Source organism: Capsicum annuum, chromosome 5, assembly GCF_002878395.1.
Source record: "Capsicum annuum cultivar UCD-10X-F1 chromosome 5, UCD10Xv1.1, whole genome shotgun sequence".
In the NCBI taxonomy this organism is placed as follows: Eukaryota; Viridiplantae; Streptophyta; class Magnoliopsida; order Solanales; family Solanaceae; genus Capsicum; species Capsicum annuum.
This window is the reverse complement of record NC_061115.1, coordinates 173736568-173757235: the sequence shown is the minus strand read 5'-3', so window position 1 is coordinate 173757235 and position 20668 is coordinate 173736568. Positions and strand designations below refer to the sequence as shown.

The window sequence follows — 20668 nt, the reverse complement described above, 5'->3', positions numbered from 1 at the left end:
AATGTTAGAGCTACCTACATGAGGGCCATGACCTCTTTATTTCACTACATGATCCACAAGGAGATTGAATTTTACGTGGACGACATCATCATCAAATCAAGGAAAGGTACAGGTCATTTGGCAGATTTAGAAAAATTCTTTGACAGGTTGAGGAAGTACAATTTGAAGTTGAACCCGGCAAAGTGTATCTTTGGAGTCCCCATGGGGAAATTATTGGGCTTCATCGTCAGTCATAGGGGCATAGAACTGGATCCTGCCAAGGTCAAGGCCATCAAAGATCTTCCTCCTCTGAAAAGCAAGAGGGATGTCATGAGCTTTTTGGGTTGCCTCAACTACATTAGCCGGTTCATAGCCCAATTCGCGGTCATTTGTGAATCAATTTTCAAGCAGTTGAAGAAGGATGCTACTGTAGAATGGACAACGGAGTGCCAATAGGCATTCGACAAGATCAAGGATTATCTGTCAAATCCTCCCATTTTGGTTCCTCTCGAACCTGGAGGCCACTGCTATTGTACCTATCTGTGACCGACAACGCCTTCGGATGCATTTTGGGCCAGCATGATGAGACAGGCAAGAAAGAACAAGCCATCTGCTACATGAGCAAGAAGTTCACTTCCTATGAGGCATGATATTCTCTTTTGGAGACACCTGCTACGCTCTAACTTGGGTGGCTCAAAAGTTAAGGCACTATCTCTCAGCACATACTGCTTACCTGATCTCAAGAATGGATCCACTGAAATATATTTTCCAGAAGCCAATGCCTTTCGAAAAGTTGGCCAAATGACAAATACTGTTGAGTGAATTTGACATAGTCTATGTTACTAAAAAGGCGGTAAAAGCACAAGAGCTAGCGGATTATCTGGCCTAATATCTTGTGGATGACGAGTACCAACCATTGAAAACTTACTTCCTTGATGAGGAGGTGGCATTCGTAGGAGAGGATATCTCTGATGAATATGACGGTTGGAGACTATTCTTTGATGGAGCTGCAAATTTCAAAGGAGTTTGAATTGGCAATCTTGTGATCTCCAAAATTGGTCAACACTACCCTATGTCGGCCAAGCTCAGGTTTCCTTGCACTAATAACATGGTCAAATATGACACCTGTATCCTAGGGCTCCGTTTGGCTATTGACTTGAATGTCCAAGAGATATTGGTGATTGGAGATTCAGACTTATTGATCCATCAGGTACGAGGTGAGTGGGCCATCAAAAACACAAATCACCTACCCTATCTGGAGTGTGTGCAAGAGATGTGCAAGAAGTTCCATAAGATAGAGTTCAAACATGTCCCAAGGATCCAGAACGAGTTTCCAGATGCTTTGGCCACTTTGTATTCCATGATCCAATGTCCAAAAAAGAATTACATTGATCCTATTCCCATTCAAGTGCATGAACGACCCGCACATTGCTTCCATGTGGAAGAGGAATCAGACTAAAAACCATGGTATACATACATATAGAGGTATTTGAAAAGTGGAGACTATCCTGAGAATACGATAAGTGATAAAAAATGTACCATTCAGAGGCTAGCCAACCAATAATCCTGTACAGGAGGACTCCTGATTTGGATTTACTAAGATATGTCAAGGCCAAAAAGGTGTTCGGGCTGATTGAAGAAGTACATGCCAGAACATGCGGTCCACATATGAACGGCTTCATGTTGGCAAAAAAAAATACTAAGATCAGGCTAATTTTGGTTGACCAAGGAAAATGACTGTATCCACCATGTGTAGAAATGCCATCAGTGTGAAACTTATGCTGACATGATATGAGTTCTGCCCAACGAACTCTATGTCACCAGCTCTCCTTGGCCATTCGCAGCTTGGGGCATGGACCTTATTGGTCCCATTGAGCCAGCCGCATCCAATGGTCACAGGTTCATCCTTGTTGCAATTGACTACTCCACCAAGTGGGTAGCAGTCACTTCTCACAAATCAGTCACAAAGAAGGTCGTAGATGACTTCGGTCGAAGCATTATCATTTGCCGATTAGGAATTCCCGAATCCATTATCACCGATAATAGTTCCAACCTCAACAGTGACCTAATGAAAGCAACATGTGAGAAGTTCAAGATCAAGCATCGGAATTCCATAGCATACAGGCCACAAATGAACGGAGCAGTTGAGGCTGCAAATAAGAATATCAAGAGGATCCTGTGCAAGAGGGTTGACAACAGTCGACAATGGCGTGAAAGGCTACCTTTTGCATTGCTGGGGCACCGTACCACAATCAGGACATCCACAGGTGCTAAGCCTTATTTTTTGGTTTATGGCAATGAAGTAGTGATACTGGATGAGATGGAAATACCATCTTTGAGAGTCATCCAGGAAGCAGAATTGAGTGATGCCGAATAGATACAAAGCAGATTCGGCAACTGGCGCTCATAGATGGAAGACGAATAAATGCAGTTTGCCATGGTCAACTCTATTGAAACAGAATGACCAAAACTTTCAACAAAAAGGTTAGGCCAAGACATTTCGCGCTCGGACAACTGGTTCTGAAGCAAATTTTTCCACATCAAGATGAGGCAACGGATAAATTCCTGCCTAATTGGCAAGGCCCTTACGTGGTTCATCGAGTCCTGACAGGAGGAGCACTCATACTTACAGAAATGGATAGCATGGTTTGGTCTAAGCCTATCAATTCAGACGCTGTTAAGAGATATTATATTTAATTTTATCTTTACGCCCCTTGAATTGTAATTGGAATTACGTTCGACCTGATTCCCATTTAATAGGGATACATAGGCGCTCCTATGGAGTTCAGTCACTTCATAATAAAACATTCTATTCCCCTCTCTAGGAGTATTGTAACTGGGGCAAAATTTTTGAGAGGACCTCAAAAATTCCACGTGGGCATGATGTAGGCATAAATTACAAACTGGGACAGAATTTTTGAGACGACCTAAAAAATTCTATGAGCAATACGCTGGAATTCTCGCAACAAAATTAGTTCTATATTGGGGCAGAAATTTTTGAGTGTTTCTAAAAAATTTTTGGGTAAGAGAACAAGGATCTGCAAGATGTTGTACAGTCTCAAAACATGTCACAATCAACGATTCAACAAAATTTTCTTATTTATTCTAACAAATTTTACTTACTACTCTCAAAGGATAAATTTTCTTTTCAAACATGATTTTTTTTCAAAAATGATTTTCCTTTTACTGTCTGTCTACCCAAGTGAAGGCACGGACGAAGTTCATCAACAAGGCGACGACATCATGAGGGGGATACTTCAGTCAAGGCAAAAGCACAAATCAACCTCCCATTTTTACAAGCTCACAATTTTTCTTTGGATATAGGATTAACAGGTACAGATAACAACAACCATTCCACCATAAAAGAGCAATAGACAATGAAATATCATGGCAAGGAACTTCACAGTCGATCTGACAACAAGACAACTACGCTTTGTTATCTTTCATTATCTCTACCGTTACGTTTGTTTGCTACAATGCTTAATTCTCTATGCACACACATATATTCTTACTAATCATTTCTATCAAGTCAAGCTACAAGTGGTAGGTACGGGCCACAATTTCATCATGGAGAAGCGAAAATATTGATCCCACGATGGAAAAGCTCAAATGCTGATCCCACGATGGAGAAGCCCAAATGCTGATCCCATGATGGAGAAACTCAAATGTTGATCCCACGATTTCATAATGTATGGAGAAGCCCCAATGCTGATCCCATGATGGAGAAGCCCAAATACTGATCCCACGATGGAGAAACTCAAATGTTGATCCCACGATTTCATAATGTATAGAGAAGCCCCAATGTTGATCCCACGACGGAGAAGCCAAATGCTGATCCCACGATCAAGAAACTCAAATGTTGATCCCACGATTTCATAATGTATGAAGAAGCCCAATGCCGATCCCATGATAGAGAAGCCCAAAAAGATGATACCACGATGGAGAAGCCCCAATGCTGATCCCATAATGAGAAGGCTAGTAGCTAATTACACGATTCCATAATGTATGGAGAAGCCTCAAAAGTCGATCCCACGATGAAAAGCCAAGCGACTGATCACACGATTCCATGATAAAACAGATACACTTTCTTTATTTCTACAATTACGTTATGTTTATTTCTTACACGCCTAACCCTATTATTTAGTGATATAGAGATACAGGTAACGGAGAAGGAATAACAAACAGAGATAATTTTCGTTTCTATTTTCGAAATATTACTCCATCTATTCATCCACCGCATGAACTCACCTCGAAACTCAACTATCTCACATCCCCAAACTTCTCTATGAGTCATTATTTCAAATTCTATTCACTACCGCCTCACTGACCCACAATACCATTTTTTTTAAAACGACCCAACTTTTGTCATTAATATTCTTTAGGAATATTGTTCATTCCCAAATCTAGAACTACACACGGCCTGATTCTCATAAAAATAGAGATATGTAGGCAACTTAAAGCCAAAGTCTCAGCCACACTATTTTTTAAATACCTCCCATTGCTTTCTTCCTAGCAAACTGTCATCTCGGTTGGACAAAATTAGCTACTACGTCAACTTTCGTTGCATGACAATTCTTTTATCATTCTCAAACAATGAAGGGGCAACTTTTGAACCCAATTTTGACCTCCCGATACTACATTTAGGCTGCATTTTAACAAAATTGTTAATTTTTAAATATTAATATTTTTGCACATTTTCCCTTGCATCAAACAGATTTCTAACATATCGCATTCATATTTTAGAAAAATGCATAAATTCTTTTATTATCTTTTAGCATCATTTTTATAATTTTTTTTAATCGAATACGATATTTTACATGATTTCATTAATTAAATTACCTTTTCATGTAATTGTGCACACTCACATTTTCCAAATGCATTTATCTAGTTTTCCATCATTCAACATTATTTATTTTGTTAATATTTCTTATTATTTAATTATTATTATTATTTATTATAATTTATTATTATTTATTATTATTTATTTATTATCTATTATTATTTATTTATTTTTATTTAGTATTATTATCATATATTATTATCCCTACTTTAATTTAAATAACAGCCTAAAATTGAAATTCTTTGCTCGATTTTATTTATCTTATAGCCCAATTCTATTCAATTTATTACAAATCTAGCTAATTTTAATTCAGCTTATGTCAATTTTAGCCTAATCTATTAATATCCTAGTCACATTTTTATTCTACCTGATCTTGAATATCAGTCGTTGATCAAGAATGATCTAACGGCTGAGATCAGATCTTCTTTATCTTTCTTTTTAAACAAACATCAAAACCTAACCCTAAAATACTTTCCAAAGGCTCCATCCCTCTTTCTCTCCCTCTAACTTCTCTCTCTCTGTCTCCCAATGACCCTCTCTCCTCAGCGCCGATCGGTCACCCCCTCCCGCACCACTAATGATAACAATGACAGTGGCCAACCCCCTTCATCCACCGCTCCCTTTCCTTTTCTTCCTCCTCTTCGATGACTAAGCTGCCAGCACCACCAACGTTAATAGCCTCCATCGGCTACAATAGCGTCGCCGCTAGCGCCACTCCACCACCACTACGAGGCTTCCCTTCTCGCCCTCCTCCTGCTTTGCTCCAACGTCGCTCCCGCCACCATAACGATGACCAGTCCCCTCCATCGAGATCATTGGACAGCACCTCTGTCGTACCATCCATGGACACCGATGCCCATCGCAGATCCAGAGACCAATGCCATTAGTGGCGTCGTCCCTCCATTCACCAGTGCCTCCACCAGTCAACGCCCTCCCCGACGCCGCTACTGCTTTGGTCAAACAGCCACCCTACCACACGGAACAACCCCCTCTCCTCCGAATGAGTCTAAAATAAATGTTTTCAGGTTTGATTTCTCCTACGGTTTAATCTCCCTCATTGTTTCCTGTTCTTTGTGTTTTTGCATGGCTTTAAATTTGGAATTAGTAAAGCATGATTAGGAATTTCAACATAATGCCTTAAAATTTTATGTTAATATGTGTGAAAAGCCCCTTCTACTCTTCTTTAGAAAACAATCAGTGATTTGAAATTAGCAAAATTCATGAGACGTTTTGTTATTCTTCTCCTTTTCCCAAACCCTAATTGAGACAAATGTGCATGTGTTTTGTACTAATAGCTGTATTGTTGTGTTTTAGGTAAGTTGCTCTTTTAATTATGGACTAACTATTTTATTTTGACAAATTTGTGGACCCTCTATTTTGATGACAATCCGTTAATTATGGACTAATTGCGTGATTTTGATAAGATTCTGAATTATCTGTTTAGTGACGATATGTTAATTATGGTAAGCACTTGTTTCTTCTAGTATAGACAGATGTTATATATATTTTATTCATTGAGTTATGGTAATTTTTGAAGGATGATTGAGCGAATTTCCTCGACTAAATTGAATTGAATATGTGTTTTCCTTAATTGATACAAGTGTTATGATAAACCTATCATTAAATTGATCCCCCCTCTCCTAATTTAGTCTGGATATATATATATATATATATTCTTGATTTATGAAAGTGATTTGTGCCATAATATATTCTTCTTTTTATACAACAATCCTCCCGCTATATAACAACCCCTCTCTTTTTATTAAAAAACAATTTTTGACATTACAATCACTACTCTCTAAAATAAAAAAAGAATTACTGGCTTTTAATCCAAGGCAAATATATATTTTCAAGAGTTTTGGTTTTCCTTTAAAGATGACTGAAAACGTATTGCTTATTTCGTTGTTACAAGTGCCTGACTTTATTTTTCTTATTACTATCTTTCTTTACTGTTTTCCACTGGTAAGTCCCCAAATTGATGTATTATTTTTAATTATGTGTGTTTATTATATCTTGCCATGAAAAACTAGAAAAATATGTCTATAGGAAATAATGTGTCGTACTTGTCTGCTATGTGTTGGAATGTTCTATAAGTCTTTTGTGCTTGCCATACTATTTCATCGTGTTTACCAGATTTCGAAAATGAAAGAGTCGCCAGGATGTTAAAAGATTATGTAGTTTAATTAGTCGTTTTTTTTTTCTCTTATCTCTTTTCTTTGCTTTTTAGTATTTGGTTTGTAATATTTGTAAAGACATTTATTATTGTAATAATAAATTCGGGAACTGCTTGGGGGGGGGGGCAAGGATTTACGTGCTCTATGAATGGTATATTAGGCACAACTTAGGATTTTTACGTGCATTATGTGCTACATGAATCACTTAGGCACAAACTTAGAATTAATATGAGAATCACATTCTATGGTTTATTATTTTAACTAAAAAATGACACAAAATTATTTGACATTAAGCATTAGCATATTGATAGAATATTAATACTTCCTTAGTGTATTAACTCATAAAATTGGGATATAAGTACGTTAACATAGCATATTAGCATGTTATTAAATTTTCAACATGTCGAATTTAACACTCTTAATCTATCAAGCACTAGATTTAAGCACTTTACGTCATAAAACAATCAACTTTGGCATGATAAGTTTGTTTCTACCTAAACTATTTTTAAATTTTAAAATCACATTTTCAAATATAATGAATTAAGTCACTTTACCATGACAATACGTTTTTTGGCTTGTTTCTGCACTACTGATAGAATTTCAGCTTGTCCAGACATTAGACTTTAAGCACTTAAGCACATTCGCTTTAAATTCTTGAATGTTAGTTCATTCTCTATAATTTTCAGCCTGTTTAACACAATTTTCAGCATGCTAATGTCTAAAATCCTGTACATGTAAACAACTTTCAATATGTTTCTGCACAACTTTCAGCATGTCACTATGAAACTCCTGCAATAATACAACTGCTGTTATATAACAAAATACATACTTTTGAGCACTTTTCGATATGCTTAAACACTAGAATAAGTATATTATGGCATCCTTAACATGTTAATACCTTTTAATATTCTTGTTGATTTTCTTATGGTCTCATTTATATTTTACAACACTTAATTCACAAGCACATTTTTTTGACACATTTACCACACTTTTGACAACTCTCATGAACACACATAAGGTGGTTGCATACACGAATCACGGTCTTTTATCATGAATTATTGATCATTTAGACACCATGTCTATAGGTTAATGATGTAACAAATAATTATTTGTCTTCGCATGCTCTCATTAATAAACGTTAATTAATCAAGAGGCTAACTTGGGATTATTATGTGCTGCTTGTTGTCCAATATATTCGCGCTCTGAGTCCTAGACAACATAGCTTTCTTTTAGTCTAGAACACAAATTCAAAATAGCAAAGTCCAATGCCTCTTGGACGATAGGTGGGATGGTAAGTATTGCTAAAAACGTTAGGTTTATCCTTGTCATAGAACGAACTTAGACTTGAAATCCATCCTAGCCGGAGTGGGACGGGTAGTTATTCAGAAATGATGACCTCCAACAGAATAAAGGTAAGACTCGTCTACGAGTTCGGCCCTTGGGTCGGATGATGAATAAACAAGTTGGGTTCTGATCCGAATGAGACCAAAAACTCTTCTTTGCTTTCGATGAATTTCTTTATATTTTTGTTTGGGGTAGTTTAGTTTTATAAGCAGCCCCCTTTTGTTATTAATTCTATCACTTCTTTCTTCTCGCTTATCTTATTTATGTTTTATTTATTTAATCACTTAGATGATCACTAATTGAGGATAACAAATAACATATGTTTTGTGTATTAATTACTTTATCACTTAGTTAGCTTTTAAATTAAAAATAAAATAAGAGACTTTATTTGATCACATAAAATCCCCACGTAAAGTATGAATTCGACCGGGAACCACCTTTGTGGATCTCAAAAGGTGCCTACACCTTTCTTTTGAGGTAATTTGAACCCTTACCCGAACTTTGGTGAACTAAGATTAAAATGACAAAATAGGTTCGTAGTATCCTAGATCAGTGCCCTAACGCACCTTAATACGTTAGGTGGCGACTCTCACACCCCTTTTAAACACATCCCAAAAAGAGTTTGTCAAGTCGAATCCCGCCTTCCGCAAGAAAAATGGGGTGCGACAGAATGACGACTCTATTAGGGACCTTAGGTTCTAACCATTATGAATTTGTGCTTTATGTGGGATTATCTTCATGTTTTTATTTCCTATATGTCCTTCTTTTATTATTTATTCATAGCATAATTTATTTGACTCTTCTCTTTCTCTATTTTATGTGTTATTTATGTGTCCCTATGTCTACCTGTTCCGTTATTGGTAATTAATTTACACATGTTATTCCCTTTCCCCTCCCCTACTTTTGTGTGGTATTCATGTTTCTTCATGCCTATTTTTTAAGTGGTTAATTTACGCATGTTAATCCCTTTTCCTTCCTTTTTTTATGTGTTATTCGCATTCTCTCCATGCTTAATTATTCTTAGTTATATGCTTTAATGTTTATTTTTCATATTGATAAAGCATGCCCTTGTTTGTTGCTATGTGCTATATGTTACTGCTTTATATATCTGGCATTCCGCTCATACTCTCTTCCACTTGGAAACCTCTTTAGAGCCAAATCGTTTATCCCTTTATTAAGGAATTAATATCCCAAAAAACCTAGGATGTCATGCTAGAAAACTTGGCCCTAAGTTCTAAGGGATCCCATGATCCCAAAATGAACGCCTAACTATTATGTGCATTTTGAGAGACAATTATACCAAAATAATGCCATTTGCTCTTAGGGGGGTAGGGTAGACTAACACTTTGTTTTACAGATTTAATGACCATCCCAACATCATACCCCAGATTTAGCATGGTTTGGTGCATGCCTCCGCATATGGAACATTGGAGGTCAGACTTGGGGTATTTTAGACGAAGCAAGGTCGAACAAGCATTGGGAAGTTTGCCCTCCCTCATGAACATCAATCCTTGTAGAGAACTTATTAAAGCGGCCACCGCATTCTAGGATAAAACGAGATCGATATTCAAGTTTGGTGATGTGGAGATGATACCTCTTTTAGAAAAAATTGGGGGATACGTGGAAAATAAGGTATTTCCAAGAGCAATGAGATGGCAACAAGCTAAGGTCATCATCCCCAAAAGTGTCACTCTAGAGGAAGCGAGCAACAAACTGGGTCTCCATGCCAGCCGACTAATAGCCTATGTGATGAGGTCGAAAATGCCCGCAAGATATTTAGCCAATAGATTCGCCTACCAGAAAGGGAAAGAGAGATTTGTAGCAGAGTGATCTGACCCTGCTTCTTGGGGAGATAAATGAATTTTTGCATTCATCGTTTACTTCCTAGGAACGGTGGTCTTTCCAATCGGAGAAAAAAAAGTGGTGCACACTCTACTGATCACCGTATCTGATGCATTATGCAATGGGATTAACAAGAAACCTTGCACAATCGTACCCATGATAGTGGCAGACATCTACCGGTCCCTTGGAAGCTGCAAAAATGGGGCCAAACATTTTGAGGGGTGCAACTTGTTGCTGTAGTTATGGTTGATCGAACATCTCTAGAAAATTCATGGTCTACAAATCATGCCAAGGTCGTTTGGAATCGACAACATCTCTTCCCATGATACTTGAGTCACGTTGGGAGTCACAAAGATTAACCAGCCAAATGAGACAGAAAAATAGGGGAAAATGTTGGGCACTCTGACGGAAGACTCCGTGCAATGGATGTTTGAATTGTTTCCTAGAACGGACTTTGTAATGTACCATCAGCGCTACATTTACTTGGTTTTGATCGGACTTCACGAGCTACAACCATATGTACCTACTAGAGTAATTAGGCAAGCGGGGAGAAAACAAATAATCCCAAAGGTCGCCAACATGGACGCATACTGAATGGACTACGAAGACGACAAAATCCCAAATGCTAGTAAACTGACCAAAGCTTGGAGTGGAAAGACTCACCTCGACAAGGGAAGTATTGCGGTAGAAAGATACAACGCAGGCTATGTGGTGGGATATATTGAGTGGTTGCATGCCGATTGGAAAAATAAGGTGACCCCAAGCATTAAAAGAGATAGACATGTCAATGACAAGGAGGCCAAAGCACAAGTCCTCTATCGCAAATTCAAGAAGAGATCTTTAGCATCTGAGGCACTCTATCTCTACATTATTGCAGAGAATGCCAAGGAAATTACCAACATGGGGAAACAACTGGAGTCGTGGAAGCATCGTGCTTTGATAGAAAGAAAGGTGATAGAACTACGAGATGAATTCTACAAGCAAGGACAAGAGTGCACCAATATGGAAAGCATGGACGAAATATTAGCATCATCCTATCTCTTGACAAGACGCCACCGCTTTGAAAAGGTCCTAGAAGATGACAAGGAGGAGCAAGAAGAGGACATATTCAAAATCTAGAATTTATTTTAGGCATTCTTGTATTTACTTTATTTTATTTTCCACAATGTTGAAGCAGTTCGAATGAAGTAAAGTTTTATTTAACTTGGGGATTTATCTTTAAGCAAATGGCACAATTATCTCTCAAACAACGATAGGCCTACCTCTGGCTTAAAGAGGCTCCCATCGTAGGACACGTCAAGCAATGTGCTATGTGTTAATCATGTTCATTCTTTTATAACTAACATACTAACTTTTTCTCCTTTTTTTTGTTTATCCCCTTCCCTATAGGTTGATTGTGCATTCTGGCCTATCACACTAGATCGAAAGGGGCTCCTCCTTCTCCTCCTCCTCTTCCTGCAAGAAAAGAAGCAATGGGTAACCGTCATGTTATTGGGAAAAAAGAAGGAACTAGTTCAGAAGGAGATAGAATCATGGGTTAGAATAAAGTTATAATAAAAATGGAATAGAGGATCCTGGAACTGCAAACAGAGTTGGCGCAAGTGCACAACTTGGCTAAACTCTCCCTCAACTTGAATACTCCAGAACTGTAAGCCAATAGCTTTGCCATCCCAAAATCCCAAGCTCCCTCAGACCATCCAATACCCCAACTCCAGCCCTAAAATCCTACCAACATCTAAAATATCCAAAATTCCACAACTCCACTATATATGACTACCCAAGAACCAAAAACTCCACTTATCCTTGTCCTCAAAAGCCTCTCCATCCAAATATATCCCACTATCATACATATGGAAGCCATAATCCAAACCCTATCTATGTTGAAACACTTCCACTCAACCATTCTCAACCCACGTCCGAGAACCCCAAAAGTGATTATACCATGCAGGCTATAGTCGAAAGGTTGAGATATTTGGAAGGAAACAAGACTATGAAGGGGCTTAATTATGAAAACTTATGCATTCACCCATATGTAGAACTGCCGGAGGGGTACAAACCTCCCAAGTTTGAGTTATACAACGGGACTGAAGATCCTAAAGCACATCTGCATGTGTACTGTGACAAACTAGTGGGTGTAGGAAAGAATGAGAAAATTTGGATGAAGCTGTTCATGAGAAGCCTCATGGGAGAGGCCCTCACATTACATTAAGCAGGATTTTAAAAGATGGGCAAGCTGGCTTGACCTGGCGTCTGGCTTCGTTGATTGGTTTGGGTACAATATTGACAATGCTCTAAGTTAGACTTATATGCAGGCAATGAGGAAGAATCCTAATGAATCCTTCCATGAATATGCCTTGAGATGGAGGGACAAGGCTGAAAGATCTCGGCCTCTAGTTGAAGAAATATTTTGTCAAGGCACAAGAGCCATAATACGTTGACAAGCTGATAACAGTCACAGATAAGAGTTTCTCTGAAATCATACGAATAGGAGAAATGTTCGAGGAGTGTCTCAAGAACGGTAGCATCATCCTCTTAAACACTCAATCTGCATGAGTAGTGGAAAACAAAAAGAAAAAGGAGATAGGATCAGTGATGGAAGCCCGACCTTCAGAAAATGTCCTGAGCCATACAACCCCAGCTCCGTCTTCTTTATCATACCTATAAATTCCAATTACGTCTCCCTACCCACCACAATATCTAATGCCGTATCAAGCCCCACCATACCAAATGCCTCCACCTTGCCAAATGCCTCCACCTTGCCAAATGCCTCCACAATTCTCAAATCCCTCCTACCCCATATATAACGCCCAACCTATCTAAGTCCAAACCACCCGACCTACTCAAATCCTTGCCACTAAGCTTGCTGCCCCTAAGCCCAAGGTAAATATGGAAAGAAAATAGTGCACCACTTTAGCTGAACCAATGGCTCAACTTTATGAAAGGCTCAAAAGGGCACGCCATATTAGAACTATTCTGGCCGTACAAGTTAACATGAAATCCCTATAGTACCAACATGATCAGACATGTGCCTACCATTCTAGCATGAGGGGACATCCTATAGAGGCGTGCTTTGCCTTGAAGAACAAAGTCCAACAACTGATTGATACCAAGGTGATTCAGTTGAAGGACCCAGAACCCAATGTCACCAATAATCCTCTCCCTGCTCATGAGGTGAATATGCTCGAGGTTAGTAACGATGTATACTTAGAGCACTCTATTTGGGTTATTAAGGAAGGAAACAGAACTTCTATCACGGTGCAGAAGAAGGCTCCCTTTGAGGTTGAGGTTGCTACACCTAAAGCCCCCTTTACTGTAGTGAGAGCTACTCCAGCTGTAATCAATCCTCATGCAGTTCCATGGGATTATGACCTCAATGTTCTAAGAAAAGCAAAGGTAGCCAAAACAGACGTTGCACAAGGTGTCACCAGATCAGGCAGAATATACAATCCTGAAAACCTACTTCAAGGAAGCTCTAGGAAAGGAAAGCAACCTGCCACCGTAATCGAAGATGGCATTTGGAAAAAGGTACAAGCAAAAGAGTATTCTGTGGCCAAACAACTGAGTAAGACTCCGGCCTAGATTTTAATATTGACATTTCTTAAGACTTTAGAGAACCACCAAAAGGCCTTGATGAGGGTTTTAGGTGAAGCTTATGTGCCGGCTACCACTACAGAGGGAGAGATAGCCCACTTGGTAGGGCAAGTATTCGAGGCTTACAAGATTTTATTTCATGATGATGAATTGCCGCTTGAAGGAAGAGCACATAATCGGGCTCTATACATCACACTACAGTACGAGGGAAGGATGATATCCCGTGTTCTGATTGATCCAGGCTCGGGATTGAATATTTGCCCTTTGAACACCTTGACCAGATTGGAGATTGATATGTCCAAGGTGCAAATGTAAAAAATAAACCTGAAAGGGGCACAATTGGAGAAATTACATTGGACATGATGATGGGTCTAGTCCCTTTCTCTATACCCTTCCAGGTGATGGACATCCCTGCATCTTACAACTTGCTGCTCGGACGTCCTTGGCTTCATGCGGCTGGCCACCGTATCCTCCACTCTTCATTAGTGCCTCAAGTTTGAATACAATCATCAATATACACCGTCAAAGAAAAAGAAGACCTTGATGGAGAAATATTTCATACTCTTGAATTAGTAGGAAGCATTGAAGGAGGGCCACACAACGATGCATTGTTTATCACCGTACAATATAAAAAAAGGGAAATTTCACGAGTACTGAGAGATCCGGGCTCTGGGGTAAACATTTGCCCCCGGGCTACCTTGATGCATTTTGAAATTGATATGACCAGGATCCATCCACGGGTAAGGGTCATAAGGGCATATGATGGCTCGCGGTGAAACACTATCGGGTAGATCATACTGAACATCACACTAGGCCCCGCCATATTCCCTATACTCTATCAGGTATTGGATATTCCTGCCTCATATAATTTGCTGCTCAGACGTCCTTGGATCCATATGGCTGGTGCGGTCCCATCCATCTTGCACAGATGCGTCCGATTTGAGTACTTCCAACAGGAGGTATTGATATGGGATGAATGAGAGCAAGGAGGGTTAGACATTTTTCAATGGATTGAGAATATTTAAGAGGATACAATAAGCTGTATGCAACTTGAGAAACCCTTGAATGCTTGGAGTTACATGCGTTGGCTTGGATATGAAGAGGACAAAGGTCTTGGCCCCAGATTACAAAGAATAATTAATCCTTTAGTATTTGATGGGAAGGAATACGATTGTGGGCTGCACTATGTAGTTAATGTAGACGCGGATAAAGGTAGTAACACACTTGACCCTGCATTGTCATTATACCAAATCTTCATTTCTCCAGGATTTTGTGAAAATGATAACGTTATTGAAATAATGGAGATGCTTAAAAGGCTTACCCTGACCGAGGACATCACCTTATTTTACAAAGACTTAGATGATATTGAAATTGAGGAGGTAGACTTGATTGTGGATGATATCGTGTAGGTAGACATGACTTAGATGGACATAGGTGGAAAAATAATGAAAGGGTATGAACCTGGCGAGGGTTTGGGAGCAAAACTACAAGGAATTATTGAGCCCATACAGCTATAACTTAAGATGGACATCTTCGGCCTAAGACTCGAATACACCATGGAAGAGTACTGGGATTCATCTCCAAAAGGCTGCCACTACCCTTTACCAAATCCTCTGCCTGCACTATGTAAGACCTTCCGTTCTGCTGGTTTTCTGAACAATTGTGAAGAAGACATCTTGGAGAGCTTAAGGCTTTTTTTCTAACGGAGGAAGACGATTTCCATGTCATTATTAGTGAGGAAGGAGGAGCCCCTAGCCCAATCAACAAACAAAAGGTCGCTGCCAGTAGCTGTACTGTCACTCATTCCAAACCCTGCCGTGTAATTGGGTAGACATGATAAAGTTTAATGTTTTAGCATTTCTTTTCTTAATAAACTCGATTAGTCGAGATGTTTTAAAGTTTCTAATTTCTTTATTTTTATTTCAACACTATGTTTCATGATATTCACTTTATCAATAAAATTTCCCTTTTGATTATTAATGTTCTTTATTTACCTTTTCTTTCAGCAAACTCACATTTAAAATCGTTGAATCTGAGATTGTGACATCTAATGAGACAATACAACACAATGTAAGCGAAGTTGATGATACTGAGGACTTTGAGACTCCCCAGAAATTTGACACTAAGGTTGAAGATTTTGAAGACAAACCTAAGACAAATCTCACAGAACTAGAAATAGTGAACGTAGGGTCTTCTGAGGACATAAAAGAAACCCGCACCAGTGTTCACTTGTCTAAAGAAGAGAAAGGGAAGTACATCTAGTTTCTGGAAAAGCATACAAATGTCTTCGCTAGGTCTTATGCCGACATGACAGGACTGAGCACCTCAATAGTGGCTCACAGACTGCCCACTGACCCATCTTGTCTGCCTTTCAAATAGAAACTCAGAAAGTACAAGCCCGACTTGAGTTTGAAAATCAAAGAGGAGATCTCAAAGCAGATTAAAGCTGGTATTCTTCGAGTAACAAAGTACTCGACTTGGTTGGCCAATGTTGTGCTGGTCTGTAAGTAGAATGGAAAAGTCAGAATATGTGTAGACTACAAGGATCTCAACAAAGCCAATCCCAAAGACTACTTTCCACTCCTAAATATTCATATTTTGATTGATAATTATGCCAAGCATGAAACACAGCCATTCGTGGATTGCTTTGTCGGTTATCATCAAATCAAGATGCACGATGATGATGCTGAGAAAACCACTTTCATTACTCCGTGGGGAGTGTACTGCTACAAATTCATGCCGTTTGGTCTGAAAAAATGCTGGAGCTACCTACATGAGGGCCATGACCGTTTTATTTCATAACATGATCCACAAGGAGATTGAAGTTTACGTGGACGACGTCATCATCAAATCAAGAAAAGGTATAGGTTATTTGGCAGATTTAGAAAAATTCTTTGACAGGTTGAGAAAGTACAATTTGATGTTGAACTCGGACAAGTGTGTCTTTGGAGTCCCCGTGGGGAAATTATTAGGCTTCATCGTCAGTCGTAAGGGAATAGAACTAGACCCTACCAAGATCAAGGCCATCCAAGATCTTCCGCCTCCAAAAAGAAAGAAGGATGTCATGAGCTTTTTGGGTCGCTTGAACTACATTAGCCGGTTCATAGCCTAATTCGCGGTTGTTTGTGAACCGATTTTCAAGCTATTGAAGAAGGATGCTGCTGTAGAATGGACAAGGAGTGCCAATAGGCATTCGAAAAGATCAACGATTATCTTTTAAATCCTCCTATTTTGGTTCCTCCCAAACCTGGTAGGCCACTGCTATTGTGCCTATCTGTGACTGATAATGCCTTCGGATGTATTTTGGGACAATATGATGAGACAGGCAAGAAAGAACAGGCCATCTACTACATGAGTAAGAAGTTTACTTCCTATGAGGCACGATATTCTCTTTTGGAGTGCACCTGCTGTTCTCTAACTTGGGTGGCTTAAAAGTTAAGGCACTATCTCTTAGCACATACTACTTACCTGATTTCCAGAATGGATCCACTAAAATACATCTTCCAGAAGCCGATGCCTACCGGAAAGTTGGACAAATGGAAAATACTGTTGAGTGAATTTGACATAGTCTATGTCACTCAAAAGATGGTAAAAGCACAAGCGCTAGTGGATCATCTGGCCAAAAATCCTATGGACGATGAGTACCAACCATTGAAAACTTACTTCCTTGATGAGGAGGTAGCGTTCGTAAGAGAGGACATCTCTGATGAATGCGACGATTAGAGACTATTCATTGATGGAGCTTCAAATTTCAAAGGAGTTTGAATTGGCACTATTGTGATCTCTGAAACTGGTCAACACTATCCTGTGTCAGCCAAGCTCAGGTTTCTTTGCACTAATAACATGGCCGAATATGAAGCTTGTGTCCTAGGGTTTTGCTTGGCTATTGACTTGAATGTACAAGGGATATTGGTGATTGGAGATTCAGAATTATTGATCCATCAGGTACGAGGTGAGAGGGCCGTAAAAATACAAAGCTCCTACCCTATCTGGAGTGCGTGCAAGAGATGTGCAAGAAGTTTCACAAGATAAAGTTCAAACACGTCCCAAGGATCCAGAACGAGTTTGGAGATGCTTTGGCCACTTTGTCTTCTATGATCCAATGTCCAAAAAAGAATTACATTGATCCTATTCCCATTCAAGTGCAGGAATGACCCGCACATTGCTTCCATGTTGAAGAGGAATCAGACGAAAAACCATGGTATACATACATATAGAGGTATTTGAAAAGTGGAGACTATCCTGAGAATACGACAAGTGATAAAAAATGTACCATTCGGAGGCTAGCCAACCAATAATCCTGTACAGGAGGACTCCTGATTTGGGTTTACTAAGATGTGTCAAGGCCGAAAAGGTGTTCGGGCTGATTGAAGAAGTACATGCCGGAACATGCGGTCCACATATGAACGGCTTCATGTTGGCAAAAAATATACTAAGATCAGGCTACTTTTGGTTGACCATGGAAAACAGCCGCATCCACTACGTACAGAAATGCCACCAGTGTCAAACTCATGCTGACATGATACGAGTTCTACCCAATGAACTCCATGTCACCAGCTCTCCTTGGCCCTTCCTAGCTTGGGGCATAGATATCATTGGACCCATTGAGCTGATCGCGTCCAATGGTCACAGGTTCATCCTTGTTGCAATTGACTACTTCACCAAGTGGGTAGAAGCCACTTCTCACAAATCAGTCACAAAGAAGGTCGTAGATGACTTTGTTCGAAGAAATATCATTTTTCAATCGTAATTCCTGAATTCATTATCACCGACAATGGTTCCAACCTCAACAGTGACCTAATGAAAGCAACATGTGAGAAGTTCAAGATCAAGCATCGAAATTCCACAGCATACAGGCCACAAATGAATTGAGCAGTTGAGGCCGCAAACAAGAATATCACCAGGATCCTACGCAAGATGGTTGACAACAGCCTACAATGGCGTGAAAAGCTACCTTTTGCATTACTGGGGTATCGTACCATAATCAGGACATCCACAGGCGCTACACCTTATTTTTTGGTTTATGACAATAAAGCAGTGATACCGGCTGAGGTGGAATACCATCTTTGAAAGTCATCCAGGAAGCAGAATTGACTGATGCCGAATGGATACAAAGCAGATTCGAGCAACTGGCGCTCATTGATAGAAGATGAATAAATATAGTTTGCCATGGTCAACTCTATTAGAATAGAATGACCAAAGCTTTCAACAAAAAAGTTAGGCCAAGACACTTCGCGCCTGGACAACTGGTTTTGAAGCAAATTTTTCCATATCAAGACGAGGCAAAGGGAAAATTCTTGCCTAATTGGCAAGGCCCTTACGTGGTTCATCGAGTCCTGAGAGGAGGAGCACTCATACTTGCATAATGGATGGCATGGTTTTATCTAAGCCCATCAATTCAGACGTTGTTAAGAGATACTATGTTTAATTTTATCTTTACGCTCCTTGAATTATAATTGGAACTACGTTCGACCTGATTCCCATTTAAGAGGGATACATAGGCGCTCCTGTGGAGTTCGGTCATTCATAATAAAACATTCTATTCCCCTCTCTAGGAGTACTGTAACTGGGGTAGAATTTTTGAGAGGACCTCAAAAATTTCACGTGGGCATGATGTCGGCATAAATTACAAACTGGGGTAGAATTTTTGACATGACCTCAAAAATTCTATGAGCAAGACACTGGAATTCTCGCAACAAGATTAGTTCTATACTGGGGCAAAAATTTTTGAGCGTTTCTCAAAAATTTCTGGGCAAGAGAACAAGGATCTGCAAGATGTTTTACCGTCTCAAAACATGTCACAATCAACGATTCAACAAAATTTCCTTGATTATTCTAACAAATTTTACTTACTACTCTCAAAAGACAAATTATCTTTTCAAACATGATTTTCTTTAAAAAAATGGTTTTCCTTTTACTGTCTGTCTACCCAAGTGAAGGCACTGACAAAGTTCATCAACAAGGCGATTACATCGTGAGGAGGATACTTCAGTCAAGCCAAAAGCACAAATCAACCTTCTTTTCTTACAAACTCATAATTTTTCTTTGGATAGAGGATTAACAGGTACAGATAACAACAACCATTCCACCGTAAAGGAGCAATAGACAATCAAACATCCTATTAAGGAACTTCACAGTCGATCTGACAACAAGACAACTCGCTTTCTTATCTTTCATTATCTCTGCCGTTACGTTTGTTTGTTACAATGTTCAATTCTCTATGCACACACATATATTCTTACTAATTATTTCTGTCGAGTCAAACTACAAGTGGTAGGTATGGGCCACGATTTCATGATAGAGAAGCTCAAATGTTGATCCAATGATGGAAAATCTCAAATGATGATCCGATGATGTAGAAGCCTAAATGCTGATCCCACGATGGAGAAACTCAAATGCTGATCCCACGATTTCATAATGTATGGAGAAGCCCCAATGCTGATCCCACGATGGAGAAACCCAAATGCTGATCCTATGATAAAGAAACTCAAATGTTGATCCCATGATTTCATAATGTATGGAGAAGCCCCAATGCTGATCCCACGATGGAGAAGCCCGAATGCTGATCCCAGAATAGATAAACTCAAATGTTGATTCCACGATTTCATAATGTATGGAGAAGCCCCAATGCTGATCCCATGATGGAAAGGCCCAAAAGGTCGATCCCACGATGAAAAAGCCCCAATGCTGATCCCACAATAAGAAGCCAAGTAGCTGATCACACGATTCCATAATGTATAGAGAAGCCTCAAAAGTTGATCCCACGATGAGAAGCAAAGCGGCTGATCACACGATTCCACGATAAAACAGATATGCTTTCTTTATTTCCACAATTACGTTATGTTTATTTCTTACACGCCTAACCCTGTTATTTAGTGATATAAAGAGCAAGTAACGG

The 20668-nt window shown here is 39.3% G+C and overlaps 1 protein-coding gene across 1 annotated transcript; it reads left to right on the top strand.

Moving 5' to 3' along the window:
* Positions 1-1087: 1087 nt before the first annotated feature.
* Positions 1088-2356, top strand: LOC107871944 (uncharacterized protein K02A2.6-like). The gene is made up of 2 exons (XM_016718786.1): positions 1088-1196; positions 1824-2356. The coding sequence occupies exons 1-2, from the start codon at positions 1088-1090 to the stop codon at positions 2354-2356; spliced, it is 642 nt and encodes a 213-aa protein (XP_016574272.1).
* The last annotated feature ends 18312 nt before the right edge of the window (positions 2357-20668 follow it).

Coding starts and splice junctions, on each gene's coding strand:
- LOC107871944 (XM_016718786.1), top strand. CDS start 1,088: ATGGTCAAATATGACACCTGTATCCTAGGGCTCCGTTTGGCTATTGAC. Junction 1,197..1,823: donor ATTGATCCATCAGGTACGAG/GTGAGTGGGCCA, acceptor GGCCATTCGCAG/CTTGGGGCATGGACCTTATT.